This window comes from Stenella coeruleoalba, assembly GCF_951394435.1.
Source record: "Stenella coeruleoalba genome assembly, chromosome: 13".
Taxonomy (NCBI): Eukaryota; Metazoa; Chordata; class Mammalia; order Artiodactyla; family Delphinidae; genus Stenella; species Stenella coeruleoalba.
Window position 1 is genome coordinate 30,804,304 of NC_137159.1, and position 22,991 is coordinate 30,827,294.

The 22,991-nt window shown below is 48.9% G+C and overlaps 1 protein-coding gene across 5 annotated transcripts in view; it reads left to right on the forward strand.

Moving 5' to 3' along the window:
- TGFA (transforming growth factor alpha) overlaps positions 1 to 15,537 on the forward strand; it is a 107,680-nt gene extending 92,143 nt beyond the window's left edge. For 4 of the 5 annotated variants that reach the window (XM_079941520.1, XM_079941521.1, XM_079941518.1 and 1 more), the window contains 2 exons: positions 6,503 to 6,652; positions 9,436 to 9,752. In XM_079941520.1, coding sequence (XP_079797646.1) covers positions 6,503 to 6,652; positions 9,436 to 9,601 — 316 coding nt within the window. In that variant the 3' untranslated portion in view covers positions 9,602 to 9,752. Of the gene's footprint in view, positions 1 to 6,502; positions 6,653 to 9,435; positions 9,753 to 11,719 lie in introns of those variants that run through there. The other variant, XM_079941522.1, reaches the window with a different exon arrangement.
- The last annotated feature ends 7,454 nt before the right edge of the window (positions 15,538 to 22,991 follow it).

Genomic DNA, 22,991 nt, shown 5'->3' on the forward strand with positions numbered 1-22,991 from the left:
TATGAAGACAGTGTCTCTCAAGAGCCTGGAAAATGCTCCCGTTCTTTTATTTACATTTTTGGCACTCGTACAGCCCTTCCTTTGTGTCAGGCACTTCACAAGATGTTAACTCATTTAATGCTCATAACTCTATGAGGTAAGTTTTATTACTATCATGTTTTAAGGACGCAGAATGAGTGCCACAGAGAGGTGGAGTAACTGGCTCAAGATCACACAGGCATTACGCGGGGAATGGGATTCAAACGAATGACAGTTTGGCTCCAAAGTCTGTACCACGTTGTGCCCACTTGCGGGATCCTGTCCCGAGGAAGTAATCTCAAATGCAAACAAAATGTGTACACAGAGATAATCCCCTGGCATTGTTTATGATATCAAAATTGGATACAGCCTAAACGGTAAGGGTTCAGTGAAGCAAATCGTGTATAATTTACTTTACAACCATTTTAAACAACTTCTGCAGTTTCCTAATGACATAGTAAAATGGTGAAGAGATGTTAACTGAGAAATTGATAAAAAATCGTATTTTTTAAAAATCTTAACTATGTTAAAAACTACATAGAAGTAGTCCAGAAGAACTCCTTGTCAATCAGACTGCCATTTAAGGTGGTAGGGTGGATTTTTCTTTGTCTTTCTGTTCTATTATATTGTGATGTATGTTCTTTCCAATTTGCTTAGAAACATTCTTTCTCTAGTTGGAGAACATTTTCCTTAAGGAAAAAAAACAAACAAACACACTTATAAGAGCACAGCTCTACATGCATTATCCTATTTCTTTAAAATTTTAAAAGGCACTGTGAACCAGGTACAAAAGGGACTTAGGGGAAACACTGAGCAACTGGACAGGACTAGAAGGTCTGAAAACCCTCAGCAGAGGAGAAAGAAAGGCATATCATTGATCATGTAATTCTTATTAAAATGAGGAGGCCTAAGCCACAAAGTCTGCTCCTAAGAAAAGCACCAAAGCAACCTCCAAACTGAATCAGTAACAAAAATGAGAAGGTCTCAGGGACTCGCCTGGCTGGAGCCCGTTGCCTTTCGTCTTCAGCCACGGTGGCCCCTGCAGCTCAGACAAGCTCCTTGCCCCTCCTGTGCTACACTCTTTCCTTTCTTTCTTATGTACTTCTTTTTTATTCTTATCTGGGGGAAACAGCCTACATGTGATTCCAGAGCCTCATTTTCAGAATTATGAAGACAGAATCAGCATTCCAGAGTCTTGTGTTTGACGACATCCACTCTCGACAGATAAAATTGAATGGTCAAATGTTATAAGAAAATGTTCAGCCTTACACATGTGCCATTCCCCTTCGTGACAGAAAAATTCCTATTTTGCTCAGATTCCTTTCTCTTTTTTTTTTGCGGTACGCGGGCCTCTCACTGTTGTGGCCTCTCCCGTTGCGGAGCACAGGCTCCGGACGTGCAGGCTCAGCGGCCATGGCTCACGGGCCCAGCAGCTACGCGGCATGTGGGATCTTCCCGGACCGGGACACGAACCCGTGTCCCCTGCATCGGCAGGCGGACTCTCAACCACTGTGCCACCAGGGAAGCCCTCAGATTCCTTTCTTAAACAGAGGTGCTGCATCTCCCATTTCTCCTGCACCTGAATGAGAGGGCCCACTGTACAGCTCCCAACCTGGGGAAATGCCCAGGGAGAGACGGGGGAAGAGAGGAAGGAGAAGGGGGAGGGGCAGATTTTGAATTGTTGGGTCTTGATTCTGTGTCCTTAAATGACCTTCTACCTCAGTGGTTCTCAGGCCTCAACATTAGAGTCACTTGGGTGCCCAGACCAATTGGATGGGCATCTCCAAGGGTATGACCATGGCTCTGGCATTCTCCAGAGCTTCCAAGGTGATTCCAATGTACAGCCAGGTGGGAAGCAGTGCCTACCTGAGGTAGAGACAGCAGCGTGATTCATTTGTGACCAGGTGAGGTGACTTTTCCCCTCATTGTGTGACTTATGCTAAAATTGTGTGACAATGAGGGGACTTTCCTCTCATTGTGTGACTTATGCTTAATTGCGTAATTAAGTCTAATATTAGTAGAAGCTTGGGAAACTTTTTTTTAAATGTATGTCACCAAACCTTTTCTTGCTCCCCCGCTAGTAAAGAGCAACTGAGAAGCATCCGTGTATTACAGTCGACTGGGGAGAAGAAAGGACCTCCCTCCACCCCAAGGCCAGAAAGTCTAAATTGTGTTCTCAACTTTGGCTGCCCATTGGAATCATCTGGGAGCTCTAAAATGCTGATGCCCAGGCCTTACTCCCAGGAATTCTGATTTAGTTGGTCTGGGCTGTGGCCTGGACCTCAGGATTTTTTCAAGCTCCCCAGGCCATTCCAATGGCCAGCCAGAGTTGATTTCGCTGGTAAACCTTCACGGTGGCTTTCAACTCAGGCTTCATCAGAATACCCTCGGCCTTTTCTTTAAGACACCCGGGCCCCATTTTCAGAGAGATTTTGACCTGGGAGGTCCTGGGAGAAGCTCAAGTATCTGGACCACTGGCTGTTCTGCCTCCCAGCTGCAGCTGGGCTGCTTGGTGCTAAGACTTGCTCTTCTTGGAGCTCACCTGGGCCATGACCTGGAGTCTCATGTATTGGGCAGCAACTCAGGTGCTCCCCATGCCTCACTGGGGAAGTTTTCATTCAGAAGCAAGCTGAGCTCCCTAACTCAATGAGACTGGGGTTTGAATGTTTACTGCTGTGACACTAAGTGGACAGAGGCATTCTTTTTGGCATGAAGACTTTCCTAATGGGAAAGACCTCTGCCCGGGGCAGTACTGAGGCCAGGTTGGTTGGAAAGGGCCCAGCACACACATGGCAGGAAGAGGATGGAAAGTCAGCAAAATGTGACCCAGCCTAGAGGGTTATCTTCCCTAGTGAGTTAAGACGGCACTGTTTGGGGGCATCTTTGCAACTTGCTACACCCACAGCAGGAAGACCTCTTTATGGGGCAATCAGCCACCTCTCTTCCTTTTTGCTGTGCAGTTTGTGAGTTTGCCATTGAATCACTATCCCAGAGTAGTATCTTCTGGATTAATTTGCATTACCCCGGAAAGGTCTCCTTCACAGTTGAGATCCTTAGGTTTTTAACTCCAGAATCTGCCCGCCCCATCTGTGAAACAAGGTAAACAGCAGCCCAGACCTCCCATGCAGTAGTCATTGTTGGGATTAACAGAGATAGTTCATGTAGGAGTTTAGCGTAGCCTTCGTTGATAAGATAATGTAATTAGCACTAAGCTCCCACTATTTTATTTAAACGGGATTTCTTAGAGTTCCCAGCATTGATTTGTTAATTCATAGGGTTTCCAGAACCAAGCAGTTGAGGAGGTGTTAGAATCCTCCTCTCCCAGGGCCTGCAGATTAGAGTAGGAACGTCTCTAGCTGGGTGAAATTGCCTCCTGAGGTGCTCTTCCTATAGCCTGGACCTTTCACGAATAGCTGTGCAAACCCTCATCACACTACCCTTCCCTGGGAGGAAGCAGACTGACACCCAGCTACAGAGAAGTCTCACTGGCTTGACTGCAACTCCTGGTTAGACATCTAACTATCCATCCCAAAGCCCAGGCTCCCCAACCCTCTTCTGCTCTGTGGCTCACCAGAGTTTTTGTAGAGCTAGGTCTTGCCTGCGGGAGCCTGGAGGCTGGCCTAAAGTGAGGCTGGTGGGAGAGGCAGCCAGAGAGGTGGGCATAGTCCTAAGGGCCTTCAGAGAAGGAGAGGCTATAGGGAGATCCATAGAAAGAGCTATGGAAAATGGATGGATGGATGACTGGGCGAATGAATGAGTGAGTCTTTAAATTATATCTTCTTGGCGAATGTGGTCTTTGAGATGGAGTTTGAGGAAGAAAGTGAGGAATAATATTCCAGGCAGAGAAGGTGGCAGGAGCTGAGATGGGCAAGGGGAAGGTAGTCATTCATTCATTCATTCATTCATTCACAGGCCGACGTGTCCTGAGTGCCTATGTGCTGGGCACTAGTTTAGTTGACATTAGGGGTGGGGGGACTTCTTGGGTTGGCTGAAACCTAGGTGACTGGAGATAAAGTAGAGGGGGTGGGTTAGGGTCCTGCAGATAAGGGGTGTTGGAGACCAAATGGAGGAAGCCCACAACCCAGGTGGGAGCCATCTGGGTGCAGGGTGAATATTCAGGATGGGTTGGAGGAGGGACCCTTTGCAGGATTCGCTATAGACACCCACAGCTTCAATTTGTGCATCACCTGTGCCTGTTGCATATCGCCTCTCAGTCTCAAGTTCAGTCCACCGTCAGCTTTCCCCTACGGGGAAGGGGCCAGCGCCTTGTTTTCTCCCCAGCCTACAGGGTGAGCTGTTTCTGAATTTGCCCTCAAAATGATTTTGTTATTAAGACCAAACAAAAGCAAACTTGCCCCTGTTTCCTAGCCCCCAGTCTTCGCCATCCTAGCCAAAGTCTGTGAGAGTCTGTGTTCTTATTCACACTTCTGTGGTCCAGGTCCTTTTTCAGACAAGGTCTTCTTGCCAGAGCTCCTGCATCTTCTTCCTCTCTGGAGCCTCTCTCTCCTCCTCGGGTCTGTAGATGGCATTTTCCATCCCGGTTGGCCCTCCCCAGCTTCCTTACTAACTGAAGACTGCAAACCCTTTGCACCCCTGTTGAACCTAAAAGCTCAAATCTCCTTTACACTTTCAAGATTGGAGGCTAAACCAAAAGCCAGATTTAATCAAGAGCTGAATCTGCGGCATTCTCATCGCAATCCCCAGATAGCGTGCAGGGGCAGCAGCCCTGCTGAGTGGGCGAGAACCCAGACCCTGTGGTCAGCAGACCTGGGAATGGATTTCTCTCTCTTCCCTGGCAGGGTGGGCACAGGCAAGTGACTTGACTTTTCTGTGCAAAGACTAAGTGAGAAAACATGTGTCAAATGTAAACTAACCTCTAACAGAAAAGCAAGTTCAGACAAAAGAATTCAAACTAAAGAATACCTTTAAAGGAGGTACATAACAGTTGGGCTTTGGGATAAAGAGCACCAGTGAGAGACTTTTCCATTAAGCAGCGTTAAAGACAGAAGCTACATGTTCTGGTATCCCAGGTTGTAGCCTTAAGCAGCCATTTTTGCAGTATCTCCTGTTTGCCATAACCTTAAACCCATACAGTAACTGAAAATGATTCAATTTGTGCTAGCATTGAGCAAAACCTGTACTCCAGGAAAATGCACTATATTTGTCCTGTGACTCCTTCTGGCATGTGGGGTCTGGCAGCCCGGGAGCCCAGGTTTAAGGGAATCACAAATGCAACGCCCCTGGGGCTGGTCCTGCACAAGAGCAGGCGTACCAGGATCCTTAATCCCCCTTCATTTTCCTTGCCCTTCCAAAGCCTTTTAATCTAAAAGTGAAGGTGACAGTCTGGCTATTTCATCAAAAGGTAGACTCTTAAAAAAAAAAAAAATTTAACTATCATTGTCGTGTCCGAAGGGCGGTGGGGAGGGACAAAAACCTTTAAATCCAGTGTGATGTTTGGTGCAAGACTGCCCCTCAAGGAAGTCCCCTGTGGGAAGGAAGCTATCCCACCTGAGAAGGCAGTGGTGATCAAACATTTTCATTACCATAAAAAAGTCACCCCAGACAAAGGGACCTGTGTGTAAGCTAAGTATCTTCTACTGAGAAGAATCATATGCTTGGTAGGAAAAAAAAGGGCTTGCATCAGAAAATGACCATCGCTTCCTTATGCCTAGAACATGTCCTGAGGAATCACCATGCATGCACGAACCCCTTGTGGCCCCAGCCAGAATCTGGGTGGGGGGAGTTTAGCATAGGTGAGGGCTACGTGGAAGAAGCAGCTTCAGCCCTCAGCTCTTAGGAGGAGGCTGCTACTGAAATGATTGATGCCAAAGAGTCTCTGAATAGTAGCAATACAAGCAATACTATCACCTTGCGTTGGTATTGCCCTTTACAGGCTACATGCATGGTCATCAACATGCAGCGTTTTGTGCCGTTACTAATCCTCTAGCGGAGAGAGGCCAGCTGTTATTACCAGATAGTGGTGCTGACCTCTAGTTCAGTACACGCCCCACCTGGTAGATGTCTGCAGAACTAATTAAACTTGATGAAGAAGATAAAAAAGCAAACCACAGTCTTTGTCTTCTGCTGGTTTAGCATATTGTCTTTCTCTCATCACTAGGAATTCTGAATACACACACTTAGTTTAAAAATAACCTGGATTTTTATGAACTGCCAAAATGAGCTCCGTGTCTTGGACACACTTGCCGCCCTCCTCACTCCCCCGGGACCTGGCACGGTTACCGTAATAGCGAAGTGCCTCAGCAGCACCTTCCCCTCAGATGATAAGCTGGTGAGTTATCCCTTGTTCTCCAAACAAGAGGAGCCTGTGCAGGGGAGTAGGAGACATTTTGCTGATGCCTTTGCCTCCAATAGCAAAGGCTGGAGGGGCCCTTTTGGGCTTTTCCCCTCCGGCCCAGCCTTCCTGGGCAGTGGGGAGAATGAGACTTCTGCCTGGAGAGCACGCTGATGTTCCTGTCTTCCTCAGCTGCCACTCTGGGTACGTCGGTGCACGCTGTGAGCACGCGGACCTCCTGGCCGTGGTGGCCGCCAGCCAGAAGAAGCAGGCCATTACTGCCTTGGTGGTGGTCTCCATCGTGGCCCTGACCATCCTCATCATCACGTGTGTGCTGATACAGTGAGTCTTTGCTACCCCCGAGGCCGGGACCCCCACCTGCAGGCCCTCCCGGGGCCATAACAGGGCCACCACGACAGCTTACTGCTGTGATGTCTGATGAGTGTTAGCAAAGCAAAGAGGAACTTTGGTGACAGCCACGTTGTGTGAAAGGCACGCATCCTGGGAGGTGCCCCATTGGAAGCAGAGCCAAAGGTGCTCTCTCTCTGCCGTGGGCTTGGAGCCCTCACCATTGTCATGGGGATGTGCAGGGGTTCCAGAGGGAACTAGACACGGCTCCCAGCCTCCCGTGGGCAGTAGCGGCCTCGCTTCCTCTCCACAGAAGGCACTTGGCGAATCCTAAAGCCACTGTCACTGTTATGACAGGCCTCCCTCTTTCTCTACTTCTCTGCCCTATTCCTCCTCCTCCAGAACCCAGCCTCTGCCTGACATCTTCCAGGAAACCTTCCTGAGCCCTAGACCAACTGAGCCCTTTTCCCGGTGTTTCTTAGCCTCCTTCGCTTGCCCATATCTCCCGATTGGACTGCTCTGCAACGGGAGAGGCCCTAGGGCTGTATTTCCAGCATCTGGCCAGATTTATTCCCTGGAAGTATCTGGAGACCTCTAAGTCACAGAGCAAGCCCTCAGGGTATGCTACCTAATTGGACACGCACAAGAAAGGGACATAGCGGCCAAAGGCTGCGGTTAGCTCAGCGTAGAGTAGCTCGTGGTGGAAACGGTAAGTAGACAGGCCCCTCTAGCCAGGCCTGGAGGAGGCAGTGCGTGTTCCCGCAGGAAGCCAGACTCGAGCCCTCTGGGGTTGCCTGGGTTTGGGACAGATAAATAAGAGTCTCCGTCCCGTTTGTTTATTGACTGTTGCTGTTGGAGCGTCTAAAGCACACGCTCCTGGTTCTGGGAATGAACGGGGTGCCCCTAGAGCCCCAGCTTGTTGACAGTAGCCGCAGCGCACTCACATCCTCCTCCTGGATCCAGCCAGTGTTAAGGGCGAGGGATGAGGTCTCAGCTGGGCTGTTCTACTCCCATGTGTCTTGGGAAAACATGTTTGCAGGCTGGGGCATAGCTCAGGTTCTGCTACTCGTGAAGACCCCCTGGGGAAGCAGGAGCAACCTATTGACCACTAGCCTCGATTCTCATGGCCGGCTGGCTATGTGGGGGCGCCCGTCACTCCCACAGTCCTGTTTCTGTGGCCAGGAGGGTCCCAGAGCCGTAGGAACAAGACTCGGTGCCCATGTGCGCCCCCCCAGGAGGAGTGAAAAGCTCATTTTTCCATGTTCTCTAAAGACAGAAACAACCCAGGGTACCTGGGCGGCCTCTCTGATTCCCAGGGAGGAGTCCCCAGGGAGGCAGCCATTCCATCTCTCCTCTGTCGTTTCCAAGCCCGTCCTTGCCAGAAATCAAGTTCAGAGTCCCTGAGAGACCAAGCCCCCGCCAGACTGCTGGTTGCCAGGGCACGGGGTCCCTCCTGAGTGGCAGAGTTGGTTGGGACCAGCTCATCCCATGCCAGAGGGACCTAGAGGCCTTGATCTCACTTCCCTGGGCCATTCCTGTCTGGGTAGTGACCGGGCAAGCCCTCCTGGCTAGGTGACAGCAAGACAGCAGTCACTGATAGATCTGGAGTCAAGGCCTAGGTCCCTCCCGCATGGGCCGAGCTGGTCCCAACCCGGACTCTGTGGCTCAGGAAGGACCCGGGCCCGGGAGACTGCTCTGGCCACCCCTGGCAGAAGCAGCTTGGGCAGAAATGTCCCAGGGTCCCTTCTCAGCTCTGCTGCCCAGAGATTCAGGGGCTCTAGTAACCTTCCTGGGGCAATGCCGAGAGAGAGGGGCTGGGGTGGGGATCGTGAAATGTCACCAGGCTCCAACAGGGAAGCACAGCAACAGGCTTGTTTCCTCATCTGTTTCCAGGCTCATGTCAGCCACGAGACCCCTCCCAGCCCCAGACACTGGTTGTATAGATTACATATACCTGAGGGTTAGAATGAGTGGAAACAGTCCTCCATGCTATCCCAAGGGAAACAACCATCAGTGTCTGTAGGTACTTAACGTCTTAGTGCTTCCTTTTCTGCCCTTCTCTTGGGTTCTCTGGTTCCTTTTTTGTGCTAACTCTGCAGACCGTTCATTCCTGCCCACAGAGGGAGGCCGGAGCGTTCATGGTCCTGATGCTTTAGGACTCCGGGTTTTGGGTTCACTGAGAGGATGAGTTTGCCACGACTAGAGAATGTTAGTCCTCAGAAAAAGATTCGAAGCCACGAGGTGCATGATTTATTCTTCCATTCCTTCCGTGGGTCCATTGCAGCCCACGCACAGTCCCAGCTTTTCGGCTGGCAATTCCTCATGGATGACCCCGTCCCTAGCCCTCCCAGCCCTGGCTAGCCTGAAGTGGTGGCTCTGGCCCAGTCCTGACAGCGGTTCTGAGGCTGCTCCCGCATTTCTGGAGTTACCCAACTGCTGCTTTATGGAGCAAGCAGCCGGTGGGGGACCGGTCCCCTCTCTCAGCTGGAGCCAGGTACCTGCCTGCCAGGTTACCCTGCCAACCCAGAGCAGAGCAGCCGAATGGAGCTGGTCCTCTGGGGTGGCCAGCAGGCCCTCTCACAGGTGGCCAGCTCCTTCCCCAAAGGCCACCACCCTGCAAAGCCCTCAGCCCCCTGCTGTGTCTCTCCCTCCGGAGGCCCCATGGGAAGGCTGGGCTAGAGCCCAGAGCTGCCCAGCAGGCCCCTCGGGCAGACGCTGCACCAGCTGGGCACCCCTGCCAGGCTCCTGCCAAGACCGTGTTCTCTGCCCCTTTGCAGCTGCTGCCAGGTCCGAAAACACTGTGAATGGTGCCGGGCCCTCATCTGCCGGCACGAGAAGCCCAGTGCCCTCCTGAAGGGAAGGACTGCTTGCTGCCACTCAGAAACAGGTAAGAGGGCTGCCGCAAGGAAAGGCCTTTTTCCCTCGGGAGGCACTATTGGGTAGAGAAAAGGACCACCTTCTCCAGGTCAGGGCAGAAGTTCTTGGAGGATGAAGCAGAAAGAAGGGAGAAAAAGAAGAGGATATTCATCCTACCAAGTCAGGTTTAGTTTATTCTAATGTGTGTTTTACTCAGAAGGGAGCTCTTTTATCCTTACTGGTGACCGTGTGACCTTTAACAAGTAACTTAACCTCTCTGAGCCTTCGTTTTCTTGTTAAAAAGATGTTGTGCAAATTGAATAAGTACCGGTATAAAGTACCTGGTGTGTCACAGACTGTAGACATTCAGCAGATGTTCATTCTCTTTCCCTTGAGAAATCATCTCCCCTTTCCCATCTGTGAAATGAGAGATTTGGCCTATAGAAGGTCTTGAAGGACTCTAAACTCTTAGAATCCTGTGATCTTCCTTCAGTTTACCATTGTTGCTTGAATATTTTCTCCAACATCCACGAAAACGATTGGACATCTGGATATGAGGCCAAACTCACATCTCAGGAACCCTCATCCGCGCATCCCTTGCTCAGGGCTCCTTGAGTCAAATAGCAAATATATCCAGACAGGCTCTCAAAAGTCTCACATGAACAAGTTTCTGGACCACTGGGTTGACCCACAAAGCCTGTCAGAAACTTAGAGTTCCTTTTTAGGAAGTAGTGGATCAGGAGACAATCACCCCATACTCGTCCACCTGGGGGTGTCCTTCTCTAGTAAACAGGCAGCATTCCAGACGAGATCGGGCGCGTTCAGAGTGGTATAGCCATAGCACAGTCAGCATTCCAGAAGCTCACGGTTGCATGGAGAAGACAGGAAGAAAAGCGCCTGGGAAGCTGGAACGCTGCGGTGTTCATGAGGCCTCCTGGTGATCTGACCTGGAGGGAACTGAAAGCCCTGGAGCGCCCTTCACTTGGTCTTCATTTCAAGCGCCATCGTAATTGTGCATGAGCAGCCCTTCTGATTTAGGAAGGTGCTGATTCATTAATCCTCACCATAGCCTTAAGGAGGAGGGTGTGGGTAAACTGAGTCTGCTAAAGGCCTGCGTGGGTGCCTCCCTGAGTCCCTAGGGGAGCTAGGATGAGACCCACGTCCTCTGAAGGCCCCACTTACATCTCCTCCACTACCTCAGGGGACCATCCATTGAGCTAATGAAGATAAATATTTTTGTTTTGTCTTTTAGCACCAATAGGAAAACTGCATATGCCTTTTTAAGAAAATTTATACTAGGTTTTGTGCCATCGGTCTGCACCTTGGCAGAGTCATTTAGGATAGAGTAAATTTCTTGTTAATGTCACTTCTTCCCTACCCACATTTGAGAGAATGTTAGCTTTGAACCTGGGGATGGATCTGACCTTCCAGAGATGGCCACCAAGGCTGACGCCCCTCTCCTTGAGTTGACAGGTACCTTCCCACCTCCAGAGGAACCATGGGAGGGACCAGAGCAGGAAGATGTCCAGGCTGGGCTGGACTCAGGAGCTGCTGGGGAATGGGTACACACTGCCTCCCCGTAACAGGCACAGATGACACCATCAGGGCCCACCCATTGAGCAACAAGGGGGTCCATTCTTTTTTTTTTGCGGTACACGGGCCTCTCACTGCTGTGGCCTCTCTCGGTGCGGAGCACAGCCTCCGGACACGCAGGCTCAGCGGCCGTGGCTCACGGGCCCGGCCGCTCCGCGGCATGTGGGATCTTCCCGGACCGGGGCACGAACCCGTGTCCCCTGCATCGACAGGCGGACTCTCAACCACTGCGCCACCAGGGAAGCCCAGGGGTTCCATTCTTAAATAGCCTCGGGGGAAGCCATTCTGCTGCCAGAGCCCTGACCAGCTCATGAGCTGCCCACTAAGCCACCCCTGATGAGGGAACTGGCCGCAGACGGGGTTGAATCACCTCCAGTTGAACGAAGGCCCTCATGACAGCGCGCCTCCCCATCCTCTTGTTTCCTTTGGCGCTGAAAGCACAGTTTCAGGAGCTTTTGCCCCTGCGGTTTAACCAGCAGAAGGTGGACTTGTCCGCCCAAAAGAGCCTAGTGACTTTGACTGGTGCATCCCCAAGTTTCTGTCCCAAGCCAGTTTTCCCAGCCTGGCTGGGGTCTGGCCCGCAGAGCTTAACCTGTTTTTCCTTCCTTCCAGTGGTCTGAAGAGCCCAGAGGAGGAGTTCTTCCAAATGGCCTGCGGCAGCCTGAGAAAGAAAGGACTTCTTGAGGACCGCACGGTGAGGGCTGCCTGGGACGGGCCAGCAGACCTTTCCTACTCTGCCTGCCCTCGCCTGTGTGGGCTTTTTGTCTTTTGTGGGCCTTCATTCAAAACTCTGTCCACAACTCTGTCTGCTTGGGGTTATCCAGTGTGACCTGGAGAAGAAATAAGTGGACCACAGTCTAAAGACTGGTCAGAAATGAACGGCACGGGGTGGACCTCCTGTTTACCTAATGAGCTGTGCGCGTTGGCATCTGTGTCCAGGTGTGTGTAGGTGTGTTCTGCGAGTCGCGGATGCCAGGCTGTGCTTTTTTTAATGGGCCCATCTCCCCACAACAGTCTCCATCCTGCTTGACACTGGAGATGCCTTTAGTTGTTACAGTTTTTTTCTTACCGCTTATGGGGGAAGAAGGTGGAAAAAGGCATAACTGCTTTTTGCTACGTGAAGACACCAGTGTAAGAGGAGCCATGTCTGTCCTCTGTCCACAAAACCCGCAACCAGCCCGATATCTTCCACAGACACATGATGTTGAAGACCTTCCCGAGCTGTTGCCACCCTCAGAGATAACTTCTTATTTATTAGATGGATGATGGTGTTATTTTTAATCTCTTAAGTCAGTGTAAAAAGCACAAAACCCTTTCAGACGTCTGCATTAATGATGTATGTGTTGCTGGCCAGAAAGTTAGACTCATTAGAAATGTCCGGTCTCTTTGGAACAGCTAAAGCTTGGGAAAAACCACCAGGATAGATGGAGATGGAAGCAGAGGATGAGTTGCTGATGGGAGCAAAGATTGGGGTTCAGAGGTCATGCCGTTTAATACACAAAACTAGTAAACGCCCCAGGATACAGTCCTGTTGAAAAGTTAGCAAATCTAGCAGGGGAGATCTGGCATCTTGTCAAGGCAGAGGAAGAATGCCTGTGTGTGCCTCCACATGGGGGAAACACAGACTACCCCGCTCTGTTATTAAACACGCTAACCGTCTAGTGGGCCCTCTGAGAATCTGTTTAGAAATAGAGCATTAACAGAGGGCCGCGGGCATTTGGGGCTGCATCCGTGAAGGGGGACCAGTCACTTATTTTCCATGTTGCTACTCAGTTGATGTTCTATTTTGAAAGGGAGAAATTGAACTTTCCTATTTATTTTTAAGCATTAGGAGAAATATTCCAGTGACGTTTTTTTTCTTTTCCATCCAGGATGCCTTTTTTTTTTTTTTTTTTTAACAAAAACTCTAACAAGCCATCTCCACCGTGTGGGTCTCACTTTTCCCTCAGGGAAGGAGAAATTGTTCTCCTGGGTGCTTTCCAACCCAGTGGGTCTGCCTGTGGGAAATTCCAGTTCCCTCCAACTGCACGGTGGGAGCTCATCCCTAGGAATTGTCACTAAAATTTGGAAACGGGAAACAATGAAATAATATGTAGACTCCATATGTGAGGGAACTCTTATTCCCTAATATTTGAAAAATGGAAGATTTCTACCTATTAACCCTTCAGTGCCTGTAGCGCCTCACATCGTGAACGGGACCTTTAAAATATGTCAAGTTGGCTTGAAATTCCTACCAGGTCATTTTGTCCTCCTCGAATTCTTCTACCCCAGTATGTCTACTTCAGTGAATTTTCTCTGTATTTCTTACAGTTGAGACAATTATATGACACGTGTCTTAACTCTGGTACTTTTATTGAATGATGCAGCACCCAAAGCGCCCGTAGCAGAAATGGGGTCCGTTCGCCAGCAGTGTAACTGACCACAGCTCCCGGGTTTTAGTCATAAAAGAAAATACGCCTAAGTTCGCATTCCTTAGGCTGGTCCTACAGCAGCAGATCTGTGGGCTGAGGCTTGACCATAGGAGACCAATGCAGTTGACACTAGTTTGTGGACCCCAGTGTGCACTCACTTTTCTCATCAGGCTCTACTGAAAGTCTGATCCCGGTTCGGAGAGACTAATGAAAGTGGAGTAGCATCACTTGTGTTTAACTTGAGATCACATTTTTACTTTAGGACAATCTTGACTCAGTCTTTTAGAGGCTATTTGAGGTCTGGTTGCCTTTAAAGTGTATGAACTGATGTTGAGAATGTCTCGTGGGGCTATGTTCACCTACTGAGTGGAAGGATCAGTGTCCAGTCTTCAGGTGTCCAAGAGCCTTCGCAGAGGTGAGAATATAAGGATGGAAGCGGAGGGAACCTTCTTTGTTCCCTGTGGGGACCTCATATTTAGGGTCTGTGAATGCCCCAGTCCAGCAAGTCACAGCTGCCGGTGCCCCATTCCTTGTACCTGTACAACCATGCAGAGAATGGGCTCAAATGTGTGCCATCCTAGAAGTGCCTCTCAAAACAGTCCTCTGTAAACCAGCAGGTCTGAAGGGAGTTGGAAGCAGAGGTGGGGTCAAGGCAGGCCTGGTTGGACCTCTGTCCATGCTCCAGGCTAGGAGAACCTTGCTTCTTTAGTGATTTCTCTCTTAGAAATCAGATGGCCAGCAAGCATTGGATTCCTATGCCATTAATGGCATTGGTACTTCTTTGGCATTGGTTAGCTGTAAAAACGCCCCCTTTTCGGGTTAAAAATCATCTCCTAATCCATCTCCATAGGTTCCCCATGTTTCCTTGCTTTTTAGAAAGCCAAGTTCATTACCATCAGGGAATCATTCCCAAGATCTGACATGGTAAGCGGCCACACACACCTGGGGGCGGGGAACACAGCCGTTTCCAATGTCTGGCTCAGGAGAAATGTAAAGCCCCCATTTAAAAAAAAAGGGAGGGGGTGCTTCCAAATCTTTTGTGGGGCCTGGATTTTCCCACTGCTCTACAGGCTGTGACTTCTTTAAGCATACTGGCGGGAAACGTCTGCTAATGAAAGGAGAGACAGCGGCCAATCCTGATCTGGAAGACACATCTGGATACACATGTAACCAAGCAAGATATGAGTTTGCTATTGTGTGCCAGCAGAGAAGGGGGGCAGAATGTCCCCAGAGTCTATCTGCCATGAAAGGAGCCGGCGGGATTGACGTTCCCCCATCCATATTGACGAGGGAGGAGGTGTGCTTCCAGAGCTTCTTGGGAGCCTGGTCTGTGCAGGTGGAGAAAGTGTCTGGCATCTTCAGGTTTCCCGGGTCTGGGCTGCCTCGGGGCACAAGAACCGCTGGCTATGGCTACTCTTCCAGGCAGGTTTGGCAGGAACAGTGCTCAGGAGACCCCAACCCCTTAGTAGGATCTGGGCTTTGATTCCTGCCAACCTGCTCTGCTGAGGAAGGGGCAGGGGATGATTCAAAAGCCCAGGACCAAGGGGGACATCACAGAAACAAGATGAACACATATGTTTGTTCTTAATGTTCTAACATAAGACCTGTTCTCTGGAGCTACTGATCTTACCAGGCTTTCTAAAAGATCTCACGGCAAACACACACATAGTACTGAACACAACCCCTCTTCCTAGTGTAGTAATTTACTGAAGTGTTCAACTTCTCATTATCTTATTATAACAAACCTGATGCTTTTTTTTTTTTTAGAACTTGTTACTCTGACTTCTGTATATGTTGCACTGAAGGTTAATATTTAATGTTTTAATTTATTTTGTGTGGTAAGTTAATTTTGATTTCTGTAATGCGTTAATGAGATTAGCAGTTCTTTTCCTTAATGTCTGAATTGTACTTATTTAAAGAGTAGTGAGCAATGTAAAATGCAGTTGTGTTTTTCAGTAATGTGTATTGTTGTTCAGTTGTACTGTACCTTGTTTGGAAGGATGAAGGAATGAACTCTTTTTTTTTCCTAAATCAAGACTAGAGCTTTTCTTTCATGAGATTGGGAGATGGCCGAAGCACATTTAAGATTTTTCTCTGCAAATGTGAATGATGAGAAAAAACTAGATGCTCTTTTGCAAATGTGGGAATCCTAAAATTAACTTTAGTTGATCCCTGTCTGCTTGGAAAAACCAAATTCCCTGAAGTTCTTCTCAATATATGAGTATTTCATTTACTATGTGTCCAACAATACACTAACTAGTGTGAAAGAAAAGATGAAACATACAGTCCCTGCCCCAAAGGAATCAAAATCTGGCTGAGACTGACTGACATGCAGAAAATAATTCCAGACTAATTCCAGCCAAAATACAAATAACGCCCGAAATTCTAAGGTAGAGAGGATGTGTTAACAGCTATGATTCTCCAAGTGTGGTCCCCAGACCAGCAGTATCAGCATCACCTGGGAACTTCTTAGGAACGCAAATTTTCAGGCCCCACCCCGAACCTGTTAAACTCTCGAGATGCCCCGTGCCCCCTCCACCTTCCAGATGATTCTGATACATGCTCAAGTTCGAGAACCACTGTGCTATAGGACTCAGAGGACCCATCCAGGAAAAAGCCCCCGTGAACTTGGAATCAGCCAGACCTTCCCTCATTTATCCAGGTGACTTGCAGCTGCCAGCTTGAATCCATGGTCTGGATCGTTCGCGCCCAGCCTTTGGGGATGCTGTCGGCCCACACTTCAGACCCCTGTTTTGCCTGGCTGCTGTATGCCCTGACTCCTGCCTGGCCCGGCCTTGGGGTGTGACCTAGCCTTGCCTCCCCTCTAGCTCGGAGCTCCTTGCCCAGCAGCAGCCTGGAATTCTAGCCCCAGCGCTCTTTCCCCGTCTCCTGAAACTCCCTCTTCCACACTGGCCATCCACAGGACTTGCTCTGCAGGCCCTGAGCTTTCTGCCTCTGCCTTTCACCTCCAGAAACAGGAAGTGCCCGTGGTCACACACCCCTGGGTCGAGCCATGCCTTTTCCACTAAGCTAGTGTCTCTCACCCCAGATCAATTGAATTCTAGAATCTGTAGGGGTGGAGCTTGAACATCTTTTAAAAATCTCTCCCCGTGATTCTAATCCAATCCCTACTGCCCTCTGGAATATGCCAAGCCCCAGGGAGCACGTGGCACAGGAGAGGTTTCATGCCTGGAGCTGAGATACCCATCCAAGGCGTCCCACCCTAGTCCATGCTTAAGTATCCCTTAATATCCAGCAGATGTTAGCCCTGGGGAAACAGGGAGGCTTGGACCTCCTTTCAAGTGGGATCATCTAAAGCAAAGAAGTGAGATAACACCTGTGGGAACAGGGCCCCCCGAGGAGTACCATGATGCTTGAGGGTATGCACAACTGGGCAATGGCTTTTCAGGAGCCAAATTTTGCAATTGGGAATGAAAATGTGATATTGATAGTGAAAAGTAAACAGGAGAGGAAAAAAATCCTCTCTCCAGGGGCATTTACCTCAATGGAAGCTTCAGGCCCTGATGTGCAGCTGAACAGGTGCCCTAGGACGGGAGGAGCCCCTGCTGCCATGAAGTCCTCCAGGGCAAGTCCAAGTCTGGCAGGGGAGCCCCTCTCAGGGGGGTCAGGGGAGTGGAGTTGAGAACTGGGCAAGGGAACAGCTCCACTCCCTGGGCTGGTCTGCCCTGCCTGTTCCAGGGAAGGATTCCTCGGGTCTAGAAATGTGACATCCCAGAAGGACTGTGCTGTAAAGAGCTGGCATCATTTAAACCTTGTCCCACCAGGGCAGAGCACGCAGCGGCACCCTCCCCTGCAGCATGGCGCTCCCACCTGCCTTTGTAAAAGAAGCCCCCAAAACAGAGCACAGGGGCTCCGGGTCCCCGTGGTGGAAGGAAGCCTGGAGGTGAAGACCTGGGCTGGCTGCAGCCCTGCTTTTGGCTGTGTCACCCTAGGGCGGTACTAATTCTTTCTGAACCTCCAGTCCCTGCCTATTTAGCTCCTGCCCGTTTAGCTCATGGAGCTGTTAAGGTAAAACGTATAAACTCCCACTTGCTCAGCCTGATTCTTGCAATAAAAAAACCTAGTGCTGGGGGCTTCCCTAGTGGCACAGTGGTGGAGAGTCCGCCTGCCGATGCAGGGGACACGGGTTCGTGCCCCGGTCCAGGAGGATCCCACGTGCCGCAGAGCAGCTGGGCCCATGAGCCATGGCCGCTGAGCCTGCGCGTCCGGAGCCTGTGCTCCGCAATGGGAGAGGCCACAAGAGTGAGAGGCCCGCGTACCACAAAAAAAAAAAAAAAAAATCTAGTGCTGTCCTAAATGCCGTTGACATGTTGCCCACCTCAAGGGAGGCCTCACTCCTCCATCCTCCAGTGACATTCAATCCAAGGTGAAAAAAGGCATGAGGAGGGGAGATTGTATGAGAACTATTTCCAGAGAGCCAGTGGCAAAACGGGCCACATCCAGAGGGTCATGGTCCCAGGACACCACCTTTACAAGTGCTTAAGGACCTAGAAGGGTGAGGAAAACTCTCCTTAGACGGAGGAAGGTGTTCACTGTGGCCTCAAGTTGCAGGGCCAGAGACAAAGAGGTTGACCTCAGCTCATCAGAGGGTCTTTCTCATCATTAGAGCCACCTCCTGTTCCAGAGCCACCTACTGTTCTCCCTAACACCAAAGTGATCAAGCAGAGACTGGGTGGCCACCAGGGACACAGTGGGTGCCTGGTGAACTAGAACAGGAGCCGGAAGACCTTGGGGCCAGTCTTCCTCTAAGTATCCTGACCACCATCTCCTGCCCATGAGTCCACGGGCTACCCCAGCCCTCCAAACCTCCACCTACCACAGCACCCTTCCGCAATAGTCTTTCTGAGCCCAGACTTCAGCCTCTATCCTCCCCTTGTCCTGCTGTGGGTCTTGTGGTCTCCCAGAGCTTCTCGGTGATGGAGGGGCATCTCAGGCCCTGCCCAGCCCCCTTCCCTCCCACCTGCTGTCTTTAGAGCCCCTGTGGCTTAACCATACTCAGGAGGGTCCCTATACAGGGGCCACAGGTCCAGTAACTCTCACGAGAGGGCCTTCTCTGGCTCCCTCCATCCCCACGTGCCGAGATGTACTAGTGCCCTCCCAGATCCACTCTCCACCGTCCTCTGCCCAGTGCCCCACTATGGACAGCTTCTGTAGGGCTCTCTTGCCCAATGGCTTCTGGTTCAGCTAGTGGGAGGCCCTGGAGGAGAGCGGGGTCGTTTGTTTGTTTGTTTTTATGGTGCAATTCTTTTCTGTTTTTTTTTTTTTTTTTCGGTGTGTGGACCTCTCACTGTTGTGGCCTCTCCCGTTGCGGAGCACAGGCTCCGGACGCGCAGGCTCAGCGGCCATGGCTCACGGGCCCAGCCGCTCCGCGGCACGTGGGATCCTCCTGGACCGGGGCATGAACCCGTGTCCCCTGCATCGGCAGGCAGACTCTCAACCACTGCACCACCAGGGAAGCCCTCTTTTCTGTTTTTTAAATTTACCTATATTTGATTTACAATGTTATATTAGTGACAGGTGTACAGCATAGTGACTCAATATTTTCATAGATTATATGAAATTTTATAAAGTCATTATACTCCGTTTAAAATGACTGCAAGATAATGGCTATATTTCCCTGTGCTGTACAATAAATTCTTGTTACTTCTCTGAGACGGAGGTATTTTTAACCCCCCTCCCTTCCTGCTCCAGTGCTGTGTCTCCAATAATTACACCCCAGCACTAGGCTCTCAGGGCCCCTCCTCCTTCCAGCTCTCACCACACTTCATTTACGCCACTCCCTCCCCTTGTCCCTTCTGCTCTGGGGTGGTAATGGCTCCCCACAGTTGCCAGTTTTAAGTCTGCCAATCTTGCCCCCCCAACCTCCACCTTGCCCTTTAATTTCCAGGGATACTTAACCGGAGGCTAAAAATTCAAATGCTATCAGGAGTGAAGCTGTTAATGGGAATTAGTGCAACTGCTGGATGGGAGCGTAAATGCCCACGAGTAGATTGCATCTGGCATGGGAGGTGGACATTGGGATAAACTGGGGTGCACAGACCTCTTCTGAAGGGGGCGATCCTGTCTCAGTTCCAGCCCATAATTGATAACCAGCAAGGTGGCCCGATTTTCCATTTTTCCAAGAGAAGCAGAAAATCTGGACTTTTTCATGATATCTCCGTTTCTAAATGTGACTAAAATTCATCAACCGCTCTGTGGCCACACCGAAATCTGTCTGCAGGTCACCATCCGTTGGCAGCCTTCACTCTCAAGCTGTTCACTTGTCTCCACCTCTGCCAGGCCCTTTCACGCCTCTCTGCCTTCACAGTTCTCTTTACTAGGAATGGCTTTTGCTGCTTCTTGGCCTGAGCAAACTTCTGGTCCTTCAAGAAGGGACTCACACCTCACTTTCTCTCTGGAGCCTTCTTGGAGCCCCCAGGCAGAGCCTTCCCAACGCACCCAGAGCACTTTGTACATCCTTATGTTAAGACACTCATCTCATTGGCTGACACGGTTGACAAACTCCTCCACAAGTTGCCCTGTGCCCAGGATCATCTTGTGCCCCAGGTCATGAGCTTCTCAAGGTCAAAAACCTCTGTCCTATGCATCTTTGTAGCCCAGCATTTGATGGCTGAAGGATGCAAGGTGATACAATAACTTTTTGTTGAACAAAATCCTCAGATATACGGGGCTTTGATTGGACCAATGTCTGTCTCTGGAGGCAGGAGAGCAACGTCATGTGGGATCACTGGGTCCTGTGGAGCTGCGTTATCTGGACTTGGTGTTGGATGCTACGGTTGGACACCTCACAGGTCAAATAGGAAACCAGGGAGAGTCCCAAAGACCTATCATGAGAGCTTTGCTTCTAGGCAAAAACACATTACATGTTCTGACCAGTATCTTACCAAGAACTTCGTCACAGCCTAGGTGAATTTAACAGGAATATTTTTCCCCCCAGATTTATTGAGAAAGAAATGACATATAACATTGTGTAAGTTTAAGGTGTACAGTGCAATGAATTGATGCATGTATCTATTGCAAAATAACTACCACAGTAGGGAAATTAACGCTTCCACTCCCTCACATAGTTACCATTTTTGTGTGTGTAGTGAGGACACTCAATATCTAATCTCTTAGCAACTTTCAAGTGTATAATACATATTTTTAACATATAATACATATTTATAACATATTTTAACATATATTTAACAATACATATTTATAACATATTTTAACATATAATACATATTTTTCTTTCTCGTGGCTGGGCAACATTCCATTGTGTATATATGGCACACCTTTATCCATTCATTCACTGGTGGACACTTAGTTTGTCTCCGTATCTCAACTATTGTGACTAACGCTGCAATGCACAAGGAGGTGCAGATATCTCTTTGAGAACCAGATTCCATTTTCTTTGGTTACATACCAAGAAGTGGGATCGCTGAACCATATTGTGTTCTGTTTTTAATTTTTTTTAGAAACCTCCATACTGTTTTCCATAATAGCTGCACCAATTTACATTCACTGCAGCAGTGCACAGGAGTTCCCTTTACTTCACGTCCTCGCCAGCACCTGGTTTTGGCTCTAGCCCTTCCATGTCCAGCCCCACCTCCTACCAAGGTAATAGCTCCCAGCACACTCTGAGGAAAGATGACTGGTGTTCATGTCAGATCCAGCTCTCCCACCAAAGCCACTGGGCACACGCAGACTGTATAAGGACGCTCCCACACAAGGACACCCCTTTAAGACCACAATAGGTAACCATTTCACCTAATTTCGTAGAGATAGAGAAAGTTAAGCAAAATGAGAAGACAGAGGAATTTGTTTCAGTTGAAAGGACAAGAGAAAAACCCTGAAAAAAACAACTAATGAAACAGAATTCTTAAGACAGCAAGAGAAAAACAAAAAGCTATATACAAGGGAACCCCAAAAGGCTGATTTTTCTGCAGAAACTTTTTCCTTTTCTGCAAAAGGAAGTGGCATGCCCTAAGAATTCTCTCTTTAACTTGTATCATTTTAATTATGTCATGTTTTCATGTGAGCCTGTTTGGGTTCATTTCGTTTGGGACCTTTTGTGCCTCCTGTACCTGGATATCTGTTTCCTTCTTCAGGTTTGGGAAGTTTTCAGCCATAATTTTATCAAATATCAATATCAGTGTCTAGGTTGCTGGTCTTTTCTTTTCAGCACCCAATACAAGAGCACCTAAATATACTGGGTGGGCCAAAAAGTGCCTTCAGTTTTCTAAGTAAAAATAAAAGACAGATTTTTCATTTTCACCAAGAACTTTATTCAACAACGTTTTCACCCTCTTGTTCCACTACCTTCTGCCATTTTTCAGGCAACTTCCTAATTCCATCTTCCCAAAACTTTTTATCTTTTTGAGCAAAGAACTGTTCCAGGTGCCTTTTACAGTCTTCCATTAAGAGAATTTTGTAAAGACTGAAATAAATGGAAATCTGAAGGTGCAATGTCTGGTGAATACAGCAGATGAATCAGAACTTCCCAGCCAAGCTGTAACAGTTTTTGCCTGGTCATCAAACAAACACATGGTCTTGCGTTATCCTGATGGAAGCCTATGCGTTTTCTATTGACTAATTCCGGACACTTTTCGTCGAACGCTGCTTCCAGTTGGTCTAATTGGGAGCAGTACTTGTTGGAATTAATCGTTTGGTTTTCTGGAAGGAGCTCATAATAGAGGACTCCTTTCCAATGCCACCATATACACAACATCACCTTTGGATGAAGACCGGCCTTTGGTGTGGTTGGTGGTGGTTCATTTCACTTGCCCCACGATCTCTTCTGTTCCACATTGTGGTACAGTATCCACTTTTCATCGCCCATCATAATTTGTTTTAAAAACAGAATATTTTCATTACGTTTCAGCAGAGAATTGCATGCGGAAATACGGTCAAGAAGGTTTCGTTCACTTATGTGGAACCCAAACATCAAAGCGATGGATATAACTAAGCCGGTGCAAATGATTTTCAACGCTTGATTTGGATATTTTGAGTATGTCGGCTATCTCCCACGTGGTAGAACGTTGATTTGTTCTCAATTATTGTTTCGCTTTGATCACTATCAACTTCAGCTGATCTACCTGACCGTGGAGCATCATCCAGAGAGAAGCCTCCAGCATGAAACTTCGCAAACCACTTTTGACATGTTCGATCCATCACAACTCCTTCTCCATATACTGCACAAAACTTTTTGTGCATTTCAGTTGCATTTTTACCTTTCTTGAAATAATAAAGCATAATATGTGAAAAATGTTGCTTTTTTCTTCCATCTTCAATATTAAAGTGGCTACACAAAAATTCACCAATTTTGATGTCTTTTTTTAAATGCACGCTGATATAACAGCTGTCACATACAATCTAACAAAAAAAGACAACTAAGTGCTACTAGAGCCATCTTATGGAAAAAACCAAACGAAATTTTGGCCCACCCAATACAGCTTCCAAGACTGTAT